We start from the raw sequence: 20942 nt of genomic DNA on the forward strand, positions 1-20942 counted from the left end.
CCTGGGGGGCAGTTGGGGGGGGGTCTTAGGAGGGGGCAGTTAGGGGACAAGGAACAGGGAGTCTTAGGTAGGGGGTGGGGTTCTGGAGGGCAGTTAGGAGCAGGGGTCCCAGGAGGGGGCAGTCAGGGGACAAGGAGCGGGGGGTAGGGGGCTGGGAGTTCTGGGGGGGAGCTGTCAGGGGGCAGGAATGGGGAGAGGGATCGGAGCAGTCAGGGGACAGGGAGCAGAGGGGTTTAGATGGGTTGGGAGTTCTGGGGGGGCTATCAGGGGGCAGGAGTGTGGAGAGGGATCGGAGCAGTCAGGGGACAGGGAGCAGAGGGGTTTAGATGGGTTGGGAGTTCTGGGGGGGGCTGTCAGGGGGTGGGGAGTGGTTGGATGGGGCGTGGGAGTCCCAGGGGTCTGTCTGGGGGTGGGGGTGTGGATAAGGGTTGGGGCAGTCAGGGGACAAGAGGCAGGGAGGCTTAGATAGGGAGTGGAGTCCCGGGGGGCAGTTAGGGGCAGGGGTCCCAGGAGGGGGCAGTCAGGGGACAAGGAACGGGGGGAGGGTTGGGGGTTCTGGGGGGGCGGGAAGTGGGAGGGGCAGGGGCGGGGCTAGGGCGGGGCTCCTCCCGTCCTCTTTTTTGCTTGTTGAAATATGGTAACCCTAGCAATAATATCTAAATATGTTGATGAGAATTAAGATTTCACAGCTTGCTTTGGGGCGGGGGGAGTTGGAATGAAAATTTCAATTTTCTGTGCTACTTTAAAAAGAAAGTATTTAAAGCACAGTGACACACATTTAAAGTTGTTATGGTTTTAAGGGGTGTGGGGTGCTACTGAAGTTCTCCCAGGAATGAAAGTGGAAGATGTAAAGAGGTAGGGGAGTGTCTGTGTCTGTCTGTGCGCAAACACATATAATATAAAGTTGAAATTTATATTCCACCAGGACCCCTGATAAACCTATAGTCTCATTTGCAAACAGTGCTGGTTCTAACACGTGCTTTCTCTCTAACTAATGCTTTAAAAATTCCTAATGAGTCACTGGGTGAGATATAACCACTGACCTGCCAAGTGCCACCTGTGTATGACTATATGTCTTTGTTCCCATTTGTGAAACTGGGGTGCCCACCGCTGTGCAGAAATGTGATTCCAAGACTGTTTCTTGAACAGCGAAAAGAGCCTTTCACACCATTACTTTCATGGCTCGCACTCGAGGTGCTATCTCCTAGAATTGATTGTGATGCATGCTGTCTTGACTGTTGCCATTAGAAGAGAAGCGAGGGTGACAGATGACCAAACGACCAGAATAAATTTTTGTCGTTCGCTTTAATGGAAAAAATTGCAGAACCTGCCTGGTTGTATAAGAATTGATGCATAGCAGTGGAATACAGAAATCTTTTCCCAGAACAAGCCACTGATGAAATCAGAATTAGAACAGGACTGACAGGGGAGAAGTTGATTTTTAGTTGATCAAAGTTGTTGAGGGTTTTTTGTTTTCCTCCTTCTTTCCTTCATGCGCAGACACGTTTATTCTTTGGATATAATCATTTTGTTTTCTAGCCCTAGATCAAATTAAATCCTTTCATCCATTTGAGCTATTGTGTTCGGGTAAGTCACTCGCTAGAGGAGCTAAATACGGCACTCAACTCAAACTGAAGCCAGGGACTTTTCTGCCTAGCAACCGATTTGCATCACGTTGGTGCCTGGAAATTGCCAACTGTGGTCATGTATAGTTTGTCTGGCAAGTAAAATGTCTTTGGTGACCAATTATTAAGCTAGAGGCCAGCGGACATGAAAAATAAAGAATGGGGGAGAGCTTTGCATCCCCCAAAAGGTTACTATTTGAATTGTAAAATCCCTGAGGTACTTAATCTGCCGTTAGATGATGTACAGCTGCCCCAATGGAGTCCCTGTGAGGAGACTGACTGATGGGTTGATTTTGCTTCTCTTTGCCTGCTTTTCTCTCTGTGCTGCACTACATCGTACAGGAATAGCTGTTTCCTGACTGGTAAAGGCTAGCTCAAAGTCCCGCCTGTGAACGTCCTTCTGTGTACAGTATAGAAACCTTTCTTCACTTCCCTTGCCCTGTCAAACCTTTTGCATCCCTTTTATGGCAAGGGGAGAAGCAAGCTGCGTCATTTCCTAGGTCAAAGTAATAATTGTTTTTTTCTCCCCTTGTTGTGCGTTCTTCCCAATTGTACCATGTTGCAACTTCCAGCAACCTAACAGGCCTTTCTCAGGATAGGCCTTATCCAACACCCGTTAAAGTCAATGGAAAGACTGCTGGGTGTTGAATCAGGCCTTAGAACCAAAGATAATCCCTCACTTCATTAGGGATTTAAAACTGCAGAAGGATTAAAAAAAAAAAAAAAAGGAAGATTTTCAAGAGCCTTTTTATTGAAATCGTCAAAAAAATTGTGTTTTCAAATAAAATCCATGGGAGCGCTCCACATTTTGTATCATGATTATTAATTATTAATGCTTTTCTTAAAGCTCCAGCTACCAGAGTTATGATGATGCATGAGAATCTCAACATTCATGGTTAAAAAAGTAGGTTTCTAGCCCTTGTGAATGCAGAGAGAAGCTTGAAAACATGATGCGATTGTGCCCTAAAGGCTCGAAAAACAGAAGGCATTTAAAAGGGGGACAACATTTATTTAAAAAAAAAACTCATGATTTTGGAGGGTCAAACTCATGATTTTTGAAGATTTGGAGTCGGCAGTACTGCCAATAAGCATTCAACCATATACTGAGGAATCCGTTGAGCAGTCATTTACTATTGGGTAATATCATATAACATATGTAGTTCATCACTGTAATAAAAATTATTCATATACTCAATTAAGATTTGACTCTCACTGCTAGTACTGATGAGATGAGCCAGTGTATTAACCCAAATAAAAAAATTATTTATATATGAGCAAACAAAGCATCTTTGCTTCTCTCCCTTCACCAGTACAAATCTGTCAGACATGTACATTTTCATCACTAACTAACATACATACATGACTCCTAAATGGGTGTCTAATTGAAGAAAGATTGAAACCAATGCCATATAGAACAGCCCACAATTTACTCTTTCTAACAAAGGGAACATTTTCCATGTGGCTGTACCCAACACAGACTCATCCAATTTTCTATGTAAGCAGATGAAATGTAGAAAACTATTTATTTTCCAACTACCATTGTGGCCCCATAATTGTAACCCTTTCATAGAACGTTTGGAACAATTTACATCTTAACTATAGGAAGAAAAATTGATGCATTGTTATTATATTGTTCCACTTTCTAATAATATTTTGTATGTGTACAGTGGCTTTGCTGGAGGGACAGTAGGTGGAGGTATTTTCCAAACATTAAGTAAGCCCTGCAAGTTTCTCTTTGGTGTAGGCAACAATTTATTATGCCCATTTTCCCAATTGGGGACGTGGGGGGGGGGGGAATTAAAGTACAGAAAGATTGACTTGGTCAAGGTCACAAAGGAAAGCCATGACCGTGTGAGGAAGAACTTTGGTGTCTGTGTAATGAACTGCAATAACTTATTTCCTGGCAATGAATACTCTAAAGTAATTGTCACGGTTGTCTGAAATTGTCCCAAACATATTTTGGAAGAGTATCATTCCATCTACAAATACGTGCTGCAAGAAGAAGCAATTTTCACTCATGCTTCTAAGCCAGTCCATCAAAGTTGGTAGTAAGAAGGGATAGCTCAGTGATTTGAGTATTGGTCTGCTAAACCCAGGGTTGTGAGTTCAATCCTTGAGGGGGCCACTTAGGGAACTGGGGCAAAAATCTGTCTGGGAATTGGTCCTGCTTCGAACAGAGGGTTGGATTAGATGACCTCCTGAGGTCCCTTCCAACCTTGATATTTTATTCTTCTATTTTTTGTCTGTGTGGCCAACATCTGGTGTTCCTTTAACATCCTGCTGAGGGGAAATCACGTATTCTGTGCTGAATCTGTCTGTACTCGGTGGGAGTTGCAGATTTCACGAAGATCTGGTGAGAGTTAGAGGAAAGAACATAGGGGTCTGTTATACCAGAACAGAACATAGATCCATCTAATCCTATATCCTGACCCCAACAGTGGGCCATAACTGGTGCTTCAAAGGGAGATGGAAACTGGTGCTGCATTCTGCTGAATGACCATGTGCGTGGTGAGTTCTTGAAAGCACATTATTTTCCACAGCAGTTCACTTAACATGAATTAAAGTGACGACGTGAACCCTTTGGCTCATCCACGCGTGCCAACAATTAGTGGGTTACCCAGTGAGGTTTGTTTAATGGGGACATGGGCAGCTGAACTGAAAGACTGTGCCTTTACCAGAGAGCATGCCCTGCCCTGCGTAACGTTACACTATACAAACCTTCAGACATAATTCAAACCAAAACTGAACCTTATTGGGAGCTTCATTTTAAAAAAAAAAAAATCCATCCACTCCCAAACTTTTCTAAAAATTATTGTTAATTGTCACATTCCTTACTCATCCTTGTTCTGGTCGGGAGTGGTAAGAGAGGTCATTGTTTTGATTAGAAGTGGGAAGCATGGGACATCTGGTAGGAGCAAGGGAAATATGATTATGAGATTTCCATGCCAGTTCTGCAAACTTGAGAACTTGGAGGTAGCATCTGAATTCCTAGGTGTTTTTCCTGTCTGCGCTTGCCAGGCATTCACTAGTGAGATGTTGTTGCTCACCTCTATTCAAAGCTTTGCAGGTTACCATTTGGGGTTTCTCCATAGAATCATAGAATATCAGGTGGAAGGGACCTCAGGAGGTCATCTAGTCCAACCCCCTGCTCAAAGCAGGACTAATTTCCAACCAATCCATCCTTGTTCCTTTGCGGGGAGAGGCACGGTTTAGGTGACCAGATGTCCCGTTTTTAAAGGGACAGTCCCGATTTTGGGGACTTTTTCTTATATAGGCGCCTATTACCCCCGGCCCCATCCTGTTTTTTCACGGGTGCTATCTCATCACCCTAGGCATGGTTGGTTGCTGACTTTCCACTGGCGGTGAAACACCAGCACTGCTTACTTCCCTTTTCACTTATTAGCTTATTCTGCCTCATTGAGTCTGTGTTACTGTTGCATTTGGTGTTTCCAGCACCCTTTGGACCTCGCACATTTTACAGCTCTTTGGGCCAGGCACTTCTCTCTGCCCCCCTCCCCCCGCCCCAGCTTATTTGATGCTATTTAGAAGAAATTGTCAAGCCTCCTGTCCGTTTGTTTCATTCAAACTGGGGTTACACTTTTACCTCCGGCTGCCTTTTGGAAACAGTGTCCAGAAGTGGTCATTCAGTCACTTTCCATACTCCATTTTTTTAATGTTAATTGAATTAAGAGATGCAGGTTACTTAGGTAAAGAAAATGACTATACGGCACGCTTCACAGGGTTTGTTAAACCCAATTAAACTAACATCATAAACACTTCACAGTAATTACAAACATAAATGGCAAATGGGCCTCTTCCACCCTCGAGGAAAAGGTTGTTGAGGGATAAAAGGTTGGGTCTTCCCCACTGCAGCTCTCTGGTTCACCTTCCCTGGCGACTTGCAATATGCTTTTCAGATTCATTTCACAGAACTCAAAGCTCTTAGATCCATAGAGTTTAAGGCCAAAAGGGACCACCAGATTCTCTAGTGTGATCCCCTGTATGTCACAGGCCACCAACGCCACACAGCACCTGAACGTTAAACCCAGCTACTGAAAGTAGACCAACGTGTTACAGCCTCAGGGATCCCAATCCCAGAGTGTGTGTCTGGGCTGGCTCAGCTCGGTCCCAGCAACCCGTCGAGCCCATCAGTGCAAGATGCGTGGCATGGTTGCTTTACGGTCTAAGTGTTTGCATAGGACTGGAGACTTTGGGAAAGAGGTGGGAATAGCTTGACTTTTCCATGGCTTAGTGAGATCCAGGGGGACGTCTCTGCTTTAATAGCTTGGTGATGTCAGAGCAGAGCTGTGAATATGCATGACATGGAGGTGGCCTTAGTGTGAGCTTGTCTGCTTTGCTCTGCCAAGAAGTAAATACATGTCCTAGAAGGAGCACTTTGTTTCTGGAGAGAGGAGCTGGGTGGGAATAGAGGAAGAAAATGCATCAGTGGCTTATTAAGTCAGCCCGGGTAATTTTGGGACCTGGTTTCTCCCTGTCAATTGATGTAGTGTTGGGATTTGTTTTGTTTTGCTCTGTGATGGAAAGCGTTGTCTGATCAGAAAACAAGCTTGGATACATGGCTGAAATAATTGTCCACGTGCGGCTGGTGCTGGGGTCTCCAAGGTGATTGATATGCCAACTTACCCAGCTTCCCGGGTGCCTAGTTTCGATGCCGTGCAGCCAGCCTTAAACTCTGCTATCTCAGTAATTGGCCTATGAAGCTAAACAGCAAAACACAAGAGCAGAGCGCTCCACGCCTTGTTTGTCATTTGTTTGTTCAGGGTTGTTTTTTATGCTACGTACAATTGTGGCTGTTCAGGGAAGCAAAGTTAACACCGTATTTGTCGATCGGTCTATTAAAGATTTGCAACGCTCTCCCTTTCTTATCATGGTGGTACTGTGTATTGTGTCACAGTGGCCCTTTTGTGCTAGGCGCTGTGTGCAAACACAATAAGAAACAGGCCTGCCCCAAAAGAACGTACAATCTGAAAAGAAAAGACGGACGCTAAGTGGGATGGGAAACCAAGGCATGGGGTGAAGGGACTTTCCAAGGTCACGCAGCAAGGTCAGTAGCAGAGCTGGGAATAGTAGAGTTCCAGCCCTGTGCCCATAGCCATTAGACAGTGCTGCCTCTCATACGAGTGATTTGTCTTTGGAAGGTATCCAAATGAAGTAGATGTTTTTGCATTTTACCAAGGACACCATAAGAAGGCTGTGAGCCTTCACTGCTCCTGTTTCTAAAAATACTGCCGTTAACGGATCTGAAAATGTTGGCCAGGCTGAGAATTTCAGAGTAGCCTGAGAGATTTAATTGGTCAATTCCCATTGAAATGAAGGGGAATGGAGTGTCCGAGTCCTGTAGGCATCTTTGAAAATCCTACCTTCTACTTACACATTCTGTATGGCTCTAGAGAACATGCAGGAATGCCTGTTACCTTGTCATCCTCTCTTCATTTGCTTCACTCACGTATTACATCTTGTCTTAAATGAAGACAGTAGGCTCTGTGGGGCAGGGCCTGTCTTTTACTACATGTCTGTCTAGCACCTCGCACAGCGGGGCCCTTGCTTCTTTTGCGGCATCTGGGTGCTGTTGTGATGCAAATAATCTGAATCCCACATACAAACACAACTCCGCTTTGGGTCCAGGTCTGAACGTTGCAGCAGACCCTCTGACTGCTTGAACGGAAATCCTGAATCTGAGCAGTCCAGGACTATGGAGAAGTTCAGAACTCAGTTGCTGAATCTTTCCCTAATCTCATGAACTATTAAAATTTTTTGAAAACGAATGAATAAAAAAACCTATTAATTAAAAAACATCACCATGAATTAAAAAACACTGAATGAATTTTAAAAAATTTAAACTCACCAGACTAGAGGTAAATAAAAAGGAATAAATATGAGAGTTCTCTGTCTTAGGTACTTATAAAGGCATCCAGTACTGTAGTATCTGAGTGCCTCACAATGTTTAATGTATTTATCCTCACAACAACCCTGTGAGGTAGGGCAGTGGTTTTCAACCTGTGGTCCGTAGGCCTCTGCGGTCTGCGGACTATGTCTAAGATTTCCAAAGAGATACACACCTCTGTTCGAACTTTTTTTAGGGGTCTGCAAATGAAAAAAGGTTGAAAACCACTGAGGTAGGGAAATGCAATTACCCCCATTTTACAGGTGATAATGATACCTGGTTCTTATATAGCCCTTTTCATCAGTAGATCTCAGAGCATTTTACAAAGGAGGTCACTCTCATTATATCCCCATTTCACAGATGGAGAAATGGGGCACAGGCAAGTGAAGTAACTTGGCAAGGTCACCTGTCAGGCCAATGGCAGAGCTGGGAGTAGAACCCAGGTCTCCTGAGTCCCAGTCTAGTGCTTTATCCTCTAGGCTATACTGAGACAGGGAAAAAGCTAAGTCACTTGCCCAAGGACACACAGGAAGTCTGTGATAGACCAGGGAGTAGAACCCAGGTCTCCTAGTTTCTGGGCTAGTGTCCAAGCCACTGGATCATCCTTCCCCTCTAGTTAGGGGTAGTTATGTATAGAAAGAACTCTAGACAGCTGCAAAAAAACAAGAGAAAGAGAAATTAGCTGAAAGAGATCAGAGAGAGAATCCAGTAATATTACAGGGAATTGATGCCACCTTTTATGTTGTAGCATCAGTGCTGCCTCCCACCAATGCTCTAGCATCTGTCTTAGGCTCATAATAAACTTTCTCTACATAATTCCATATGGATTCAGAAAGGGAAATGGATCTGATGGTCACATAGTGACCTAGGTTTCTCTGGCGCTGAAATTTACGTCTGTTTTCTCTCCATCTCTTTTCAGAGCTCCCTTCGTCAGAACACTTGAGTGTGGCAGATGCTACGTGGCTGGCTCTCAATGTGGTTTCAGGCGGAGGCAGCTTCTCCAGCTCTCAGCCCATCGGGGTGACCAAGATTGCCAAGTCAGTAATAGCGCCGCTGGCTGACCAAAACATTTCTGTGTTCATGCTGTCCACCTATCAGACCGACTTCATCCTGGTAAGACCAAATAAGATGGCCAGGGCTGCTTGTGATTCCGTGTTCCCCAGCAGAATTTGCTGGAATGGGGGCAAAGGAGAGATTCCAATTACACCTTAAAAAAAGGGGGAGGGTTGCAATCATTAAATACTTGAAGTAATGCTAAAGTGGGGGTTCACCACTTTATTGTTGGCAAGGTCCTTGGACACTTACAACCTGATGTGAATGCCGCTGAAGTCGATAGGAGTCTTTCTGCTGATTCCAGAATCAGGCCCACCAGTAGTTGGACGGAGGCCACCAAATTCATGTAACCCAATACCCGTTGGAATGCGACAACCTCCAGGCCTTGTTGTTCCGAGCGTGTGTTGTGTGTACGTTTTCCTATGGCTCAGCAGCGCATAAGGACACCTGTGATCTGATCCATTGTCCGGTTCAGACAGTGGGGAAGTGGGTGCATTGTCACACGCCCGTCTCTGTCCCTGTCCTCAGATACGCGAGCGGGACCTGCCCTTCGTGATGCATACGTTGGCTGCTGAGTTCACCATCCTCAGGGTCGTGAACGGGGAGACGGTGGCTGCCGACGACTTCGGGATAACGAATGGGTTTGTCAAGCCGAAATTGGGTAAGGACCTGCATGGGCCCTGCTCGTTGGTGCTTTTGTGGAGGCGTCAGTAAGCTCCAGAGCTACCTCGGGTTGGGAGAGTGGGGGTGCATTTTCTGTATTTCTCAAACTTCCTGTGGAATGTTCATGCTATTTCAGGCTGTTAATCCCCTTTTCGGCATGTAAGAACACAAGAAAAAAGTAAAATCTAAAAATACATATCACCATATTCTGGAGAAAGCAATGTAGCCTATTTTCATCAGGTGCCTTTAGAGCAGGGGTCGGCAACCTTTCAGAAGTGGTGTGCCCAGTCCTCATTTATTCACCCTAATTTAAGGTTTCGCGTGCCAGTCATACATTTTAACGTTTTTAGAAGGTCTCTTTCTCTAAGTCTGTAATATATAACTAAACTATTGTTGTATGTAAAGTAAATAAGGTTTTTAAAATGTTTAAGAAGCTTCATTTAAAATTACATTAAAATGCAGAGCCCCCCGGACTGGTGGCCAGGATCCGGGCAGTGTGAGTGCCACTGAAAATCAGCTTGCGTGCGCAGGTTACCTACCCCTGCTTTAGAGGATACTAGAGTTGAGTAGGAGAACCACTACAGAGAGAAACTGCTTTCCACCCCATTGCTATACTTCTACCTTAGACAGCTATGGTAGTTTATTTCTAAACAAGGAGAAGATCCCAATGGAGAACGCAGCAGGCCCTCTCTGACCTATCACAGAAAGATGACCTAGAAGAATTTTCATTTCACTTTTTCTTCAATTTTTTGGTCTACTTTGAGAAAATATTTGACGCTTTTAAAGTGTTTGTGAGCCTGTCAAAGTTCCCAGGCTCAACATTTGACCTACATTAAATGTTCTGTGTGCTTACGTCCATCCCTATTCACTTTAAGTACCTCCTTACGTCCCATTGCCATTGGTGGGAATTATGCATATGCTGGAAATGAAGCACATGCTGAAGTGCTTTGCAGAATTGTGGCTTTACCATTTGGGAGCCTGTATTACTATGTGATTATTTTCATACCTGTACTTAACTAGAAGCCCTCTGTTCTCAGTGTGCTGCCTTTGGGGAAACAAAGACCCAAAAAGGAGAGACAGGAAAGCGTAGAGTCAAGATGTGGAATTTGTTTCTCCACCTTAAATAACATTGTCTGTAAACCTTGGTTTCATGTCTAATGCACCATAGTTCAGCATGTCTAATGCAAACAGCTTCGCTTAAGTCTCACCTGCACACTACAGTGACTGGTGCATGGACAATACTATTGAACATTGATAGTTCATTAGCAATCGGGATTGGAGGTACACTGTGCTGGGTGCTGTACATATATTAGTACCAGACTGTCCCTACCCTGAGCAGCTTCCAGTCTATGGAGACAAGTGACAAAGGGGATGGAGGAGAAGGAAACAGTCAGCTATATACCGTGATCATGAATAAAGTGAGAGTCAGTTAGCCCCAGCCCTGCCGATCAGTCGAGCTATGCTGTAATCTAAGACAACGAGCCACATAAAAAGAGCATGGGAAGAGGGAAACAATGTGTACATCAAAAGCGTGTGTCTCTCACCAGCAGAAGTTGGTCCAGTAAAAGATATTACCTCATCCATCTTGTTTCTCTGACACCGTTGATAGGCGCACATGCGTTTGCTCTATTGCTTTGTTTTTTAATTGCATTCACAAATACCGACTTCGCCACCAACTGCCCTGCAACCACCTGCTACAAATGCACCTTCTCAAAGCCATTCAATGTTGACTGGGGTTTTTTTATTTTTATTTCTTTACTTTTTTTGTAAATGTCATAGCAAAATAGGTTTATGAAGGAGGAAAGGGTAGAAGCTTTATGCAGGGGTTTTATATATGTGCGGCGAGGATACAGTAAATGTGATCTTGGATGGGAGATTCCATCTGTGACGGGTTCCCCCCAGGATGCCACCTGAAACTGGGGTACCACTGAGCCCTCTGATGCACCAACCTGGGCTCCCTCTCACACTGTGTGCTGTGATAAGCTGCAGACACACTCCCAGTCTTACAATTCCACCATCATACACCCAGGTAGGGACACACCCACTGCATGAAGCAACAGTAGAAAGACTACAGCCAAGGTAACTCTCAGCTCCCCAGGCACACACCCCCTCTGGAACATAAACCCAAAATTATACCATCTTGTGCTGCCCAGGGAGCTGTACGGAGTAAGCTCATAGTCCTCACACCTCCTGCCAATGTGAAGAGGAATATGCAACAGTCTTTGCCCCTTGAGCTACGATTCCCATGCATCTCATTCCAATTCACTGGTTTAGATAAAGTAAAAATAAGTTTATTAACTACAAAAGATAGATTTTAAGTGATAGCAACAGATCAAATCAGATTACCTAGCAAATAAACAAAACGCAAGTTAAGTTTTATATACTAAATAATAATAAATTAATGGAGATATCCCATCTCCTAGAACTGGAAGGGACCTTGAAAGGTCATCGAGTCCAGCCCCCTGCCTTCACTAGCAGGACCAAGTACTGATTTTTTCCCCAGATCCCTAAGTGGCCCCCTCAAGGATTGAACTCTCAACCCTGGGTTTAGCAGGCCAATGCTCAAACCACTGAGCTATCCCTCCCCCTGTATAGATGGGATATGAATTAGCAGATTCTCACCCTAAGAGATTATTCAAGCAGGCTGCAGATTTTGAAGAGATAAGCTGCGCTTGCTTTACAGCTTGAAATCCCCTGGTCTTCCATACAGTCTAGAAATCCCTTTAGCCTGCATCCAGCACTTCCCCCAGTTCAGTCTTTGTTCCTCAGGTGTTTCCAGGAGTCTTCTTGTGTGGGGAGTGAAGAACAACAGATGATGTCACTACCTGCCTTATATAGCGTTAGCATGTGGCGGGAACCCCTTGTTTTAAAACTTGGTTCCCAGACCGGTTTGTGAAAAAATACTGACATCCCAAGATGGAGTCCAGAGACATGTGGCCTGGTCACAGGCCCTTGCATACCTTGCTGAGTCATAGCGGCCATTGGTTTCAGGCTGTCTGGAATGTTCCAGGAAGGTTAAGTTCTTCCAGGGTCCATTGTCTTTGCTGATGAGTCATCAGCACTGTCTGGCTTCTTCATTGTTATACTAGAAAGGCTAGTTGTGGGTGTCACCCAGAGTAAGCACGATTGAAATACAGATACATAGTCAACAGGGCCAGCTTTAGGCCGATTCAGCCGATTCGGCTGAATTGGGCCCCGCGCCAAGAGGGCCCCGCGCTCACTTCCCCGGCCCCTCCCCTGAATGCCCCGCCCCCTCCCCTGCTTCCCGCGAATCAGAGATTTGCGGGAAGTCTGAAAAGAAGCAGGGGCGGGCAGGGGCAGCACAAGGTAAGCGGGGGTGGGGGCGCGAGAAGGGCTCCGGGTAGGCGCGGCCGCTTCCCGCAGGCCCCAGTGGCTCTGGCCCGGCCCGGTCCCCGCGGCGCGGCTCGGGTCCCGTCTCCCCCCCTCCTCCCCCCGGCGCGGCGCGGCTTGATTCCTGGGGGTGGGACTTGCAGCAAGCCCCACCCCCAGGAATCGGGCCCCGCTCTTGCTAAAGCCGGCCCTGATAGTCAATATTCCTAACTTTAGATATAAAAATGATACATGCATACAAATAGGATAATCATATTCAGCAAATCATAACTTCTCCAATGACACCTCACATGACCCATCTTGTGCAAAATTGTGGAGAAATTGGAAAGGGTCCAGAGAAGAGCAACAAGAATGATTAAAGGTTTTGAGAACATGACCTATGAAGGAAGGCTGAAAGAATTGGGTTTGTTTAGTTTGGAAAAGAGAAGACTGAGAGGGGACATGATAGCAGTTTTCAGGTATCTAAAAGGGTGTCAGAAGGAGGAGGGAGAAAACTTGTTCACCTTAGCCTCTAAGGATAGAACAAGAATCAATGGGTTTAAACTGCAGCAAGGGAGGTCTAGGCTGGACATTAGGAAAAAGTTCCTAACTGTCAGGGTGGTTAAACACTGGAATGAACTGCCTAGGGAGGTTGTGGAATCTCCATCTCTGGAGATATTTAAGAGTAGATTAGATAAATGTCTATCAGGGATGGTCTAGACAGTATTTGGTCCTGCCATGCGGGCAGGGGACTGGACTCGATGACCTCTCGAGGTCCCTTCCAGTCCTAGAATCTATGAAAATGCATCCTAATTATGCCATAATTATATCATCATAATGTCACTGTGAAAAATTGTGGGTGCAGTGTCACACCATCTGTGATCCACAAAGCTGTCAGTTTCCCCCCAAAATGGCATTTTTCATTTTCATCATGAGGACATTTTAGTGTGGTCTCCTGTTTGGTTGGAATTTGTGTTCCAAGCCTGTGAACACTCATCAGTCAAATGTCATTTGTGCCCACCACCACCCTCGCCCCCCGGTATTACGAAATATCAGAGGGAAAAAAAGTATTACCATTTTCAGTTGCCACCACCTCTGCCTGCCTCTTACCTCATTTGAATCCATCTGATAGACAGTATGTGCCTTAGGGAAGGGGACTGTCCTGGTGCCTCATACAATAGGAAGCACTTACACAGGGCTTATGTAGCCCACACCCACTCTGTGTGGCGCTCTCTCACCTTCTAGTGGTGTCTGGGCCACACTGAGAGATCGGTTAGCCTGGGGTGTAACTGACTGAGTCATGATGCTGAGCAAATGAATATTGATGATCTAGTGATATTATATCATCATCTAAATAGTCCCACAGCGCTAGAAAGTCCTTGCTATCCATCTTGCAATTTGAGATTCCTGTAACTGTCGAAATTCACACACTGACCAGAAGTCCCCACTTCTTTCTCATGTGCCCACCACTGTAGCATTTAGACTCCATGTGTCAATTAGGAGGAGAATGTTAATATTCAGAGGACCTTGTCCTTCTCCCCCTGCTCCCCAACCCTGGTAACTGATTACTCTCAATGGCTGTCTTCAAAGAGGAATATTGCCAGGACCTTGTTGATGTCCCATTACTAGGGGATGCCTGACTGAAGAAAGCAGCTATCTTTGGGCCTTACCTGTAATGCAGCTTACCCTGTTTTCTAGTGGTAGGCAATGCAGCAGCCAAGGGCCTTCCACCAAGAAGACTGTGTCCTTCCCTTCCTGAGGGTCATCCTGTTGATCTTACAAAGACTGGAAGTCTGGTCTATGGCATTGAGGATAACAACAGTATCTGAGCGGATGTGACCTTGATATCAACTCGACTTTATATCTGTGTGTGTGTCTCTCTCTTTCAGTTCAGAGGCCTGTTATCCATCCTCTTTCCAGTCCAAGTAATATGTTCTGTGTCACCAGCCTGGATCCAGATACCCTTCCAACTGTTGCTACGCTCCTAATGGATGTCATGTTTTACTCCAATGGGTACGTTTACACCAGGGGCACACAACACCCATCTGGGCAAGCATGTGTGAACATACAAATATGCATTGCTCTCTTCAAGACTGGCAGGAATCCAGGACTGGCGCTGTGCAATGTAAAATGCATCCTGTATAGTGTGGGCTTCTTGAGGGTGCAACCGTCGGTTGAGATTTTTCGAAGGCCCGGGGGAGATTAGGATGCCCAATTCCCATTAATGGACATCTGCTTCCTATTTAGGTGGCTTTAAACATTTAAACCAGCAGGACGAGCTCATGCCATGAGCTCGTGTGGGCATATTGCAGTGCGACAGCATTGCATTGCTACCACCCATTAACACCTTGCAAGCTAGGCTTGAACGGCATCAGATTTCTCTGCCAAAAAGCCGGCCAATTCTAGGAAAAGTTGGACCTAAAAATAGAACTCTTCTTCTCAAAATGCACCTGATAAAATTAGCACATGTTTGTGGCAGGAACGAGAGTGTTAGTCCATATAAAATTTTTGCCCCGGGGCGAAGGGAGGGAAAAGCACAAAACTAGACACAACTCGCTCTCTCAGAATAAGATGAATGCATGAACTGCTTCTGATTTCAGTGGCTGGGTCCTCTTTGAAAGGTTATGATTTCCAATACACTGCTGGCTGGTGTTAATTCTGTTTTGTCTTGTTTCTTCAGAGTAAAAGACACGGTGGTGGGCAGTGAAGACTCTGGACACATTCGCTTTTTCTCCTTCTCTCTCATTGAGGGTTACATCTCTTTGGTGATGGATGTACAGACACAGCAGAGGTGAGGCCCACGACTGACTTCAGCACAGGGCTCTTCTGGACCCCAAAAGACCACAAGCAAATTTTTCAGAAGCCACCTACATGACTCCCATTTTCAAAAGCGATGAAGGCACTTGAGAGCCTGAAAGTCTCACTGAAAGTCAATCAGATTTAAGTCACTTTTGAAAATGGGACTGAAGCTCTTAAGTCTCTTAGGTGCTTTGGAAAGTGTTAGCCCATCATTTGCAGGTTGAACTTGTGCAGACAAGAAAGTCTCAGGGAGGAGGTTCAAGATTCCCAAAGACTAGGAGCAGAACGCAGGCTGCTTTAAATGACACCGTCTTCTGGCATCACTTTCACATGTAGTTAGTCAGTGCTGTGTCTCATTGTCATGGTAATGCCCTGCATCTTGCCCATGCAGCAGCAGCTCAGAACACATTTGTCCTGCAAGCCAACAAGCTGACTCCAATAAAAATACTATCCTGTAATGTTTGTATTATTCTCCAACTTCCAGTCCCAGATGAGAGCACACAACTCTTAAAGGGCTGAGGGGCTAAAGGCTGCACCAGATGTTGAATCCAGAAGCAGTTTGAGGTGTTGATCACGACCTACAAGGCCATGTCTGATGTGAGTCATGACTGCCTTAGGGCCTGATTCTGCGGGGTGCTAGTTGCCTCCTGGGGAAGCTTCTCCTGACTAAAAGCCTTCTGTGCCTGGCAGAATCGAGCTCCTAAAGGGAGGAAGGATAGCTAGGGCACCAGGGGAGGGATAGCTCAGTGGTTTGAGCATTGGCCTGCTAAACCCAGGGTTGTGAGTTCAATCCTTAGGGATTTGGGGATTGATCCTGCTTTGAGCAGGGGGTTGGACTAGATGACCTCCTGAGGTCCCTTCCAACCCTGATATTCTATTCTATATTCTGTGATTCTAACTTGTGACTCTGGGGACCTGGGCACAATTCCCTCCTCTGCCACAGACTTTCAGTGTGACCATGGACAAGTCACTTCATCTCTCTGTGTCTCAGTTCCCCATCTGTAAACTGGCAATAATAGCACTTCCTTACCTCGCTGGGCATTGTGAGGATAAACACGCTGAAGACTGAAGTGCTCAGACACCTCCTGGGGGCCATCTAAATATCTAAGATAGACAGATCGAGGGCATCTTCTCTCTCCAGGTGGTTCCATGTGTCAGCTAGGGCCCTTGAACTAACAGTCCCTAGATTTGGGTATTTGGGGAGCCGAATTTTTTTCAGAAAGCTCCTTCTGTGACTCCTCCCACGTTTCCATGCACGTTCTCTCTCTCGCTCACACACACCACTTTCTCGATTCAGAGTAATGTTTACAGTAGAAAACCTGAAGCTACCTTCATCTGTACCAATTGCCTTGTTTTGCCTCATCAGTTTTTTAATCCTGCTGCTCCTTGTCCATTTCAAGCCGGGCAGGGCTATGGCAAAATTCCATATATATATATATATTATATATTTTATAATTTTGACAGGTAATATCTGTTTATTTTTAAACATTTTTTATTTGTATTGATTTAAATTTTCAGAGATTCACACAATTATGTGATTTAAGCATTTTTTATTGATTTAAACGTTCACAGTTGCAAAAATTGTCAGATAATTGTGTCAGACAATAACTATTTAATGACAGTAGATGTTGAGATTCAAAAATGTAAAAGCTTTATAACCTTTAAAACACAAATTGTCAATGTCATGTATCAAAATGAACAAAGTAAACTTCAATCAAACTCAAGCAGCATTTTTTCGTATTTTGCCTGTCTGTAATTATCATCGGTGGAAATAGTTTTACATCCGTTTGCGTGTGTATGGTGAAATCGACATTNTTTATTTGTATTGATTTAAATTTTCAGAGATTCACACAATTATGTGATTTAAGCATTTTTTATTGATTTAAACGTTCACAGTTGCAAAAATTGTCAGATAATTGTGTCAGACAATAACTATTTAATGACAGTAGATGTTGAGATTCAAAAATGTAAAAGCTTTATAACCTTTAAAACACAAATTGTCAATGTCATGTATCAAAATGAACAAAGTAAACTTCAATCAAACTCAAGCAGCATTTTTTCGTATTTTGCCTGTCTGTAATTATCATCGGTGGAAATAGTTTTACATCCGTTTGCGTGTGTATGGTGAAATCGACATTTAGCAATAAAAGCTGAATCCTTCCAGGCCTAGTTATAGACCTGGAAGAGCCCTTCCATCATTTTGGTGCAAGGGGCGTTTAAGTTACCTCTACAGTAAAAGCTGTTTTATCCGGCACTTCACCAACCGGAAAGCTCTATAAACCAGCATTTCTGATCTTCACTGAAATACCAGTTTATAGTCCAGCTGGCACGGGGCCAGCAGGGGATATCGAGCGCGGGCTCTGGGAGAGAGTTTTTGTGCGGGAGGGCATCCGTGGTGCTGGTGCCGGATCTGGGAGCCGCTCACCTCAGGCAGCTCCCTGCAAGCGGCAACCTGTCCTGGCTGCTCCTAGGCGGAGGCGTGGCAAGTGGCTCTGTACGCTGCCCCCGCCACCTCCTCCCAAGTGCTAGCAATGCAGCCCCCATTGGCTGGGAACCACGGCAATGGGAGCTGCGGGCGGAGGCAGCACGCAGAGCTGCCTGCCGCGCCTCCGCTTAGGAGTAGCCATGACAGGTCACCACTTGCAGGAAGCCCCCCGAGGTGAGCAGTCCCCTGGATATGACCTCCCACACCCCAACCCCCTCCCTCGCACTCCCTCTCATACCCCAACCCCCTCCCTCTTAATTAACCAGCATTTTTCACTTACTGGCACCCCCCATTGCCCTAACATGCTGGATAAAACAGCTTTTACTGTACTTTTAATTGCAGTCTTTCACTTTCACTTTTTTTCTTATAGGTTTCCTAATAATTTGTTGTTTACAAGTGCATCTGGAGAACTCTGGAAGATGGTTCGGATTGGTGGGCAGCCACTTGGCTTTGGTATGTAAACAGTCGGAGAATCAATTGGGTGCAAATATAGCCGCTCCCACGTAGAGATTGATGAGGAGGAGGGAAAACAGTTGCGTTGACTAAGCCTGTTTTTTAAGAGCCTTCAGCCTATTGTGGAGTTGAGGAACAAGATTTTAAAAAATAGTTTAGTTCCAACTAAACCCAAGGATGAATGGTCTGATTTTCAAATGGGCTGTGTATCCGGTATCTCTTGTTGCGCCCCCCCACCCCCCCCCACCCGATTGAATTGCTGGACTATGGAGTTAGCTAAATTTAGGCCCCTGGTTTCAAAAATATTGGCCAACGAGCTTTCATGTCATTGTGAAACAGAAAAAGGCTAGGTTGGCTCGGTCCATTTTAGAAACCCATTAGTGAGACCAGGAGACAGATATTACTCTGACTTTCACCAGTGTAAATCCAGGCCAATTGCGTGGCTTCAGTGGATTTAGTACAGATTCTCACAAGTTGTGAGAGCAGAATTGTGGTCCTAAATTCCCTCTTAGCTCATCCCATTTTAAAATCAACGTGGCTTTTACAAAATGTATCTGGCAGAAACAGTGTGGAGAAAGTGCCCAAGCTTTTCAGAAGTAACCTGTTATTTTGGGTGAATTGTCCAACTTGAGATCTTTTAAAGGGGCCTGCCTTTCAGAAAATGCGCCCTTTAAAAAAACTTGGTCCTTTAAAAATGTCTCAAGTTGGGCACCCAGAGATGAAGGCACCCAAGATCACTAGTCACTTTTGAAAATTTTGGCCATTTGTTTAAATAACTGGCTTTTGGTGGTAGTAATGTCAGCTTAGAGCAAGTGTTCTTGGGGCTTAGGACCAAGTAAAAAAGAGTGACTCTGAGCTACTGGAAGTTAGCTTTGATGCAACAGTGGCTTATCCTTGGATTTCAATTAGCAAGGTGCCCGGGTCACTAGGTCAGCATGAACACCAGTCACTGTGGCAGATCCAGGGTTCATGTGAGTAGGGCTAAGAGATGGCCAGCATTTACTCCTCCTCAGAGGCAGGTCAGATGGTGTGTTATCTGCCACCAATGAGGGAAGGAGGAAGACAGAGTGAAGGGCATGTGAGGGAGCCTGAATCTCATTAGTGGTTTCTCATTAGACCCCTGAAAATACTTCTGAGTATTCATGTTCTGTGCATACATTTTTGGGATTTGTATTGATCCAATAGGAAAAAGAGGAGATGTGGCAAATAATGCAGTATGTTGTTCCTGCTTATAGGGCCTGATCCTGCAGCATTTACTCCCATAAATAGTCCCATTTACTACATGAGATGAACAGGAGCATTTTAACATAGGTGGGCCCAATTCTGCAACCCTGCTCAGTTCTGATTCCACACCGGAAGAAAATGGTTGGCTGAGATTGTGCTATAGGTGTTTGTCTGATAGGCAATCACTCCGTAGGTCAGAAGAGAAGGGTTCCAAGTTGCAATGTTCTTTTTGATCTAGTGTTACCACCTTCCACTGATCTCAAACCAAACATTCCTAAACCGCTTCTGGCCTTTGGACCAAGGACTGGGGATAGGAGCTTTAAAGATGATGGTTATGGTTAGAGTGTTTACGTGCCAAAATATTTCCTGGGCAAACCTCAGCCGTCCGCGACGCAAAGCAATGCCTGCAGTGCAAGCAGTCAGGAGACGCTGGGAAAGGGCAGACTTCGCTAATGATAGAATAGGGTATGATTCAGGGTAGCCCCAGCTGGTAAAGAGAGGGGATGAGAATTCGCGCTCCAAATTGGTTGGATGCTCAGGCTTTCCCTTACTGAAAGGCTGGAGTTCCAGCTCTGTTTACCATTTCTTGGAATGGCGGCTGGATACCAGGTGCTTCACTGTGTCTGTGGATCTGTCTATACTGCAGTCCTGGGGGTGACTGCAGCTAGTGCAGACACACCTGAGCTACCTTTAATCTAGCTAGCTCAGGTCCTGGAGCAGTGACACCCTGGCAGCGTGGTTCAGCGTGGGCCATCCCTGCTAGCCACAGCTTCACTTCTCCAGGATCCAAGCTAGCTCCAGTGCGTCTGCTCGAGCTGCATTCACACCCTAGGATCGCAATTTAGACACACCGGCAGCCTTGGGTCAGTCAAAGGGCCTTGGCAGAGGAGATTAGGTGTGCACTGGGGCTGCTGTGTCACTCCCATTCTTATTGGTGCTACAAGGTCACAGCCTTTTACTAGTGGGAAGTGTGTCCTCTTGGAGCCCAGTTTATTTTCTCTCCCTTCAAGCATCTGCCATCTCACTTGAGTTGTTAAACAGGCCGTAAATACTCATCCAGCCAGCAAAGGGCTTTGTGCTACTGTGTGTGTTTGGGGGAGGAAAGAGCCTGCACGCGGAAGCGAAGGGTATCGTTTTTTTACGCGCACACACACACACACACATATATATATATACACACCCATACCCCACACCCACCTGATCAGGTCGCTAATTACAAAGCTACAGGGAGAATAAAATGAGACGGGAAATAGCACGTAAGAAATGATAAAACAGCCTAATCAATGGAAATGGGTAGAATGACAGAAGCAAAGCGAAAGATTGACATGGGCTCCCCTTTTATCAGGGGAAATAAATACTACATGAGTCTGCAGCAGGAGTCCATCATTTCGACTGACAATCTTGA

General features: G+C 45.4%; 1 protein-coding gene across 1 annotated transcript in view; it reads left to right on the plus strand.

The window, feature by feature from the left end:
* The window catches only part of CASTOR2 (cytosolic arginine sensor for mTORC1 subunit 2), a 178131-nt gene that overhangs the window by 133701 nt on the left and 23488 nt on the right, over positions 1-20942 (plus strand). The window contains exons 3-7 of the mRNA XM_034752414.1: positions 8450-8643; positions 9112-9244; positions 14466-14589; positions 15257-15367; positions 18231-18313. Coding sequence (XP_034608305.1) covers positions 8450-8643; positions 9112-9244; positions 14466-14589; positions 15257-15367; positions 18231-18313 — 645 coding nt within the window. The remainder of the gene's footprint in view (positions 1-8449; positions 8644-9111; positions 9245-14465; positions 14590-15256; positions 15368-18230; positions 18314-20942) is intronic.

The sequence above is a fragment of the Trachemys scripta genome, chromosome 18 (assembly GCF_013100865.1).
Source record: "Trachemys scripta elegans isolate TJP31775 chromosome 18, CAS_Tse_1.0, whole genome shotgun sequence".
Classification (NCBI taxonomy): Eukaryota; Metazoa; Chordata; order Testudines; family Emydidae; genus Trachemys; species Trachemys scripta.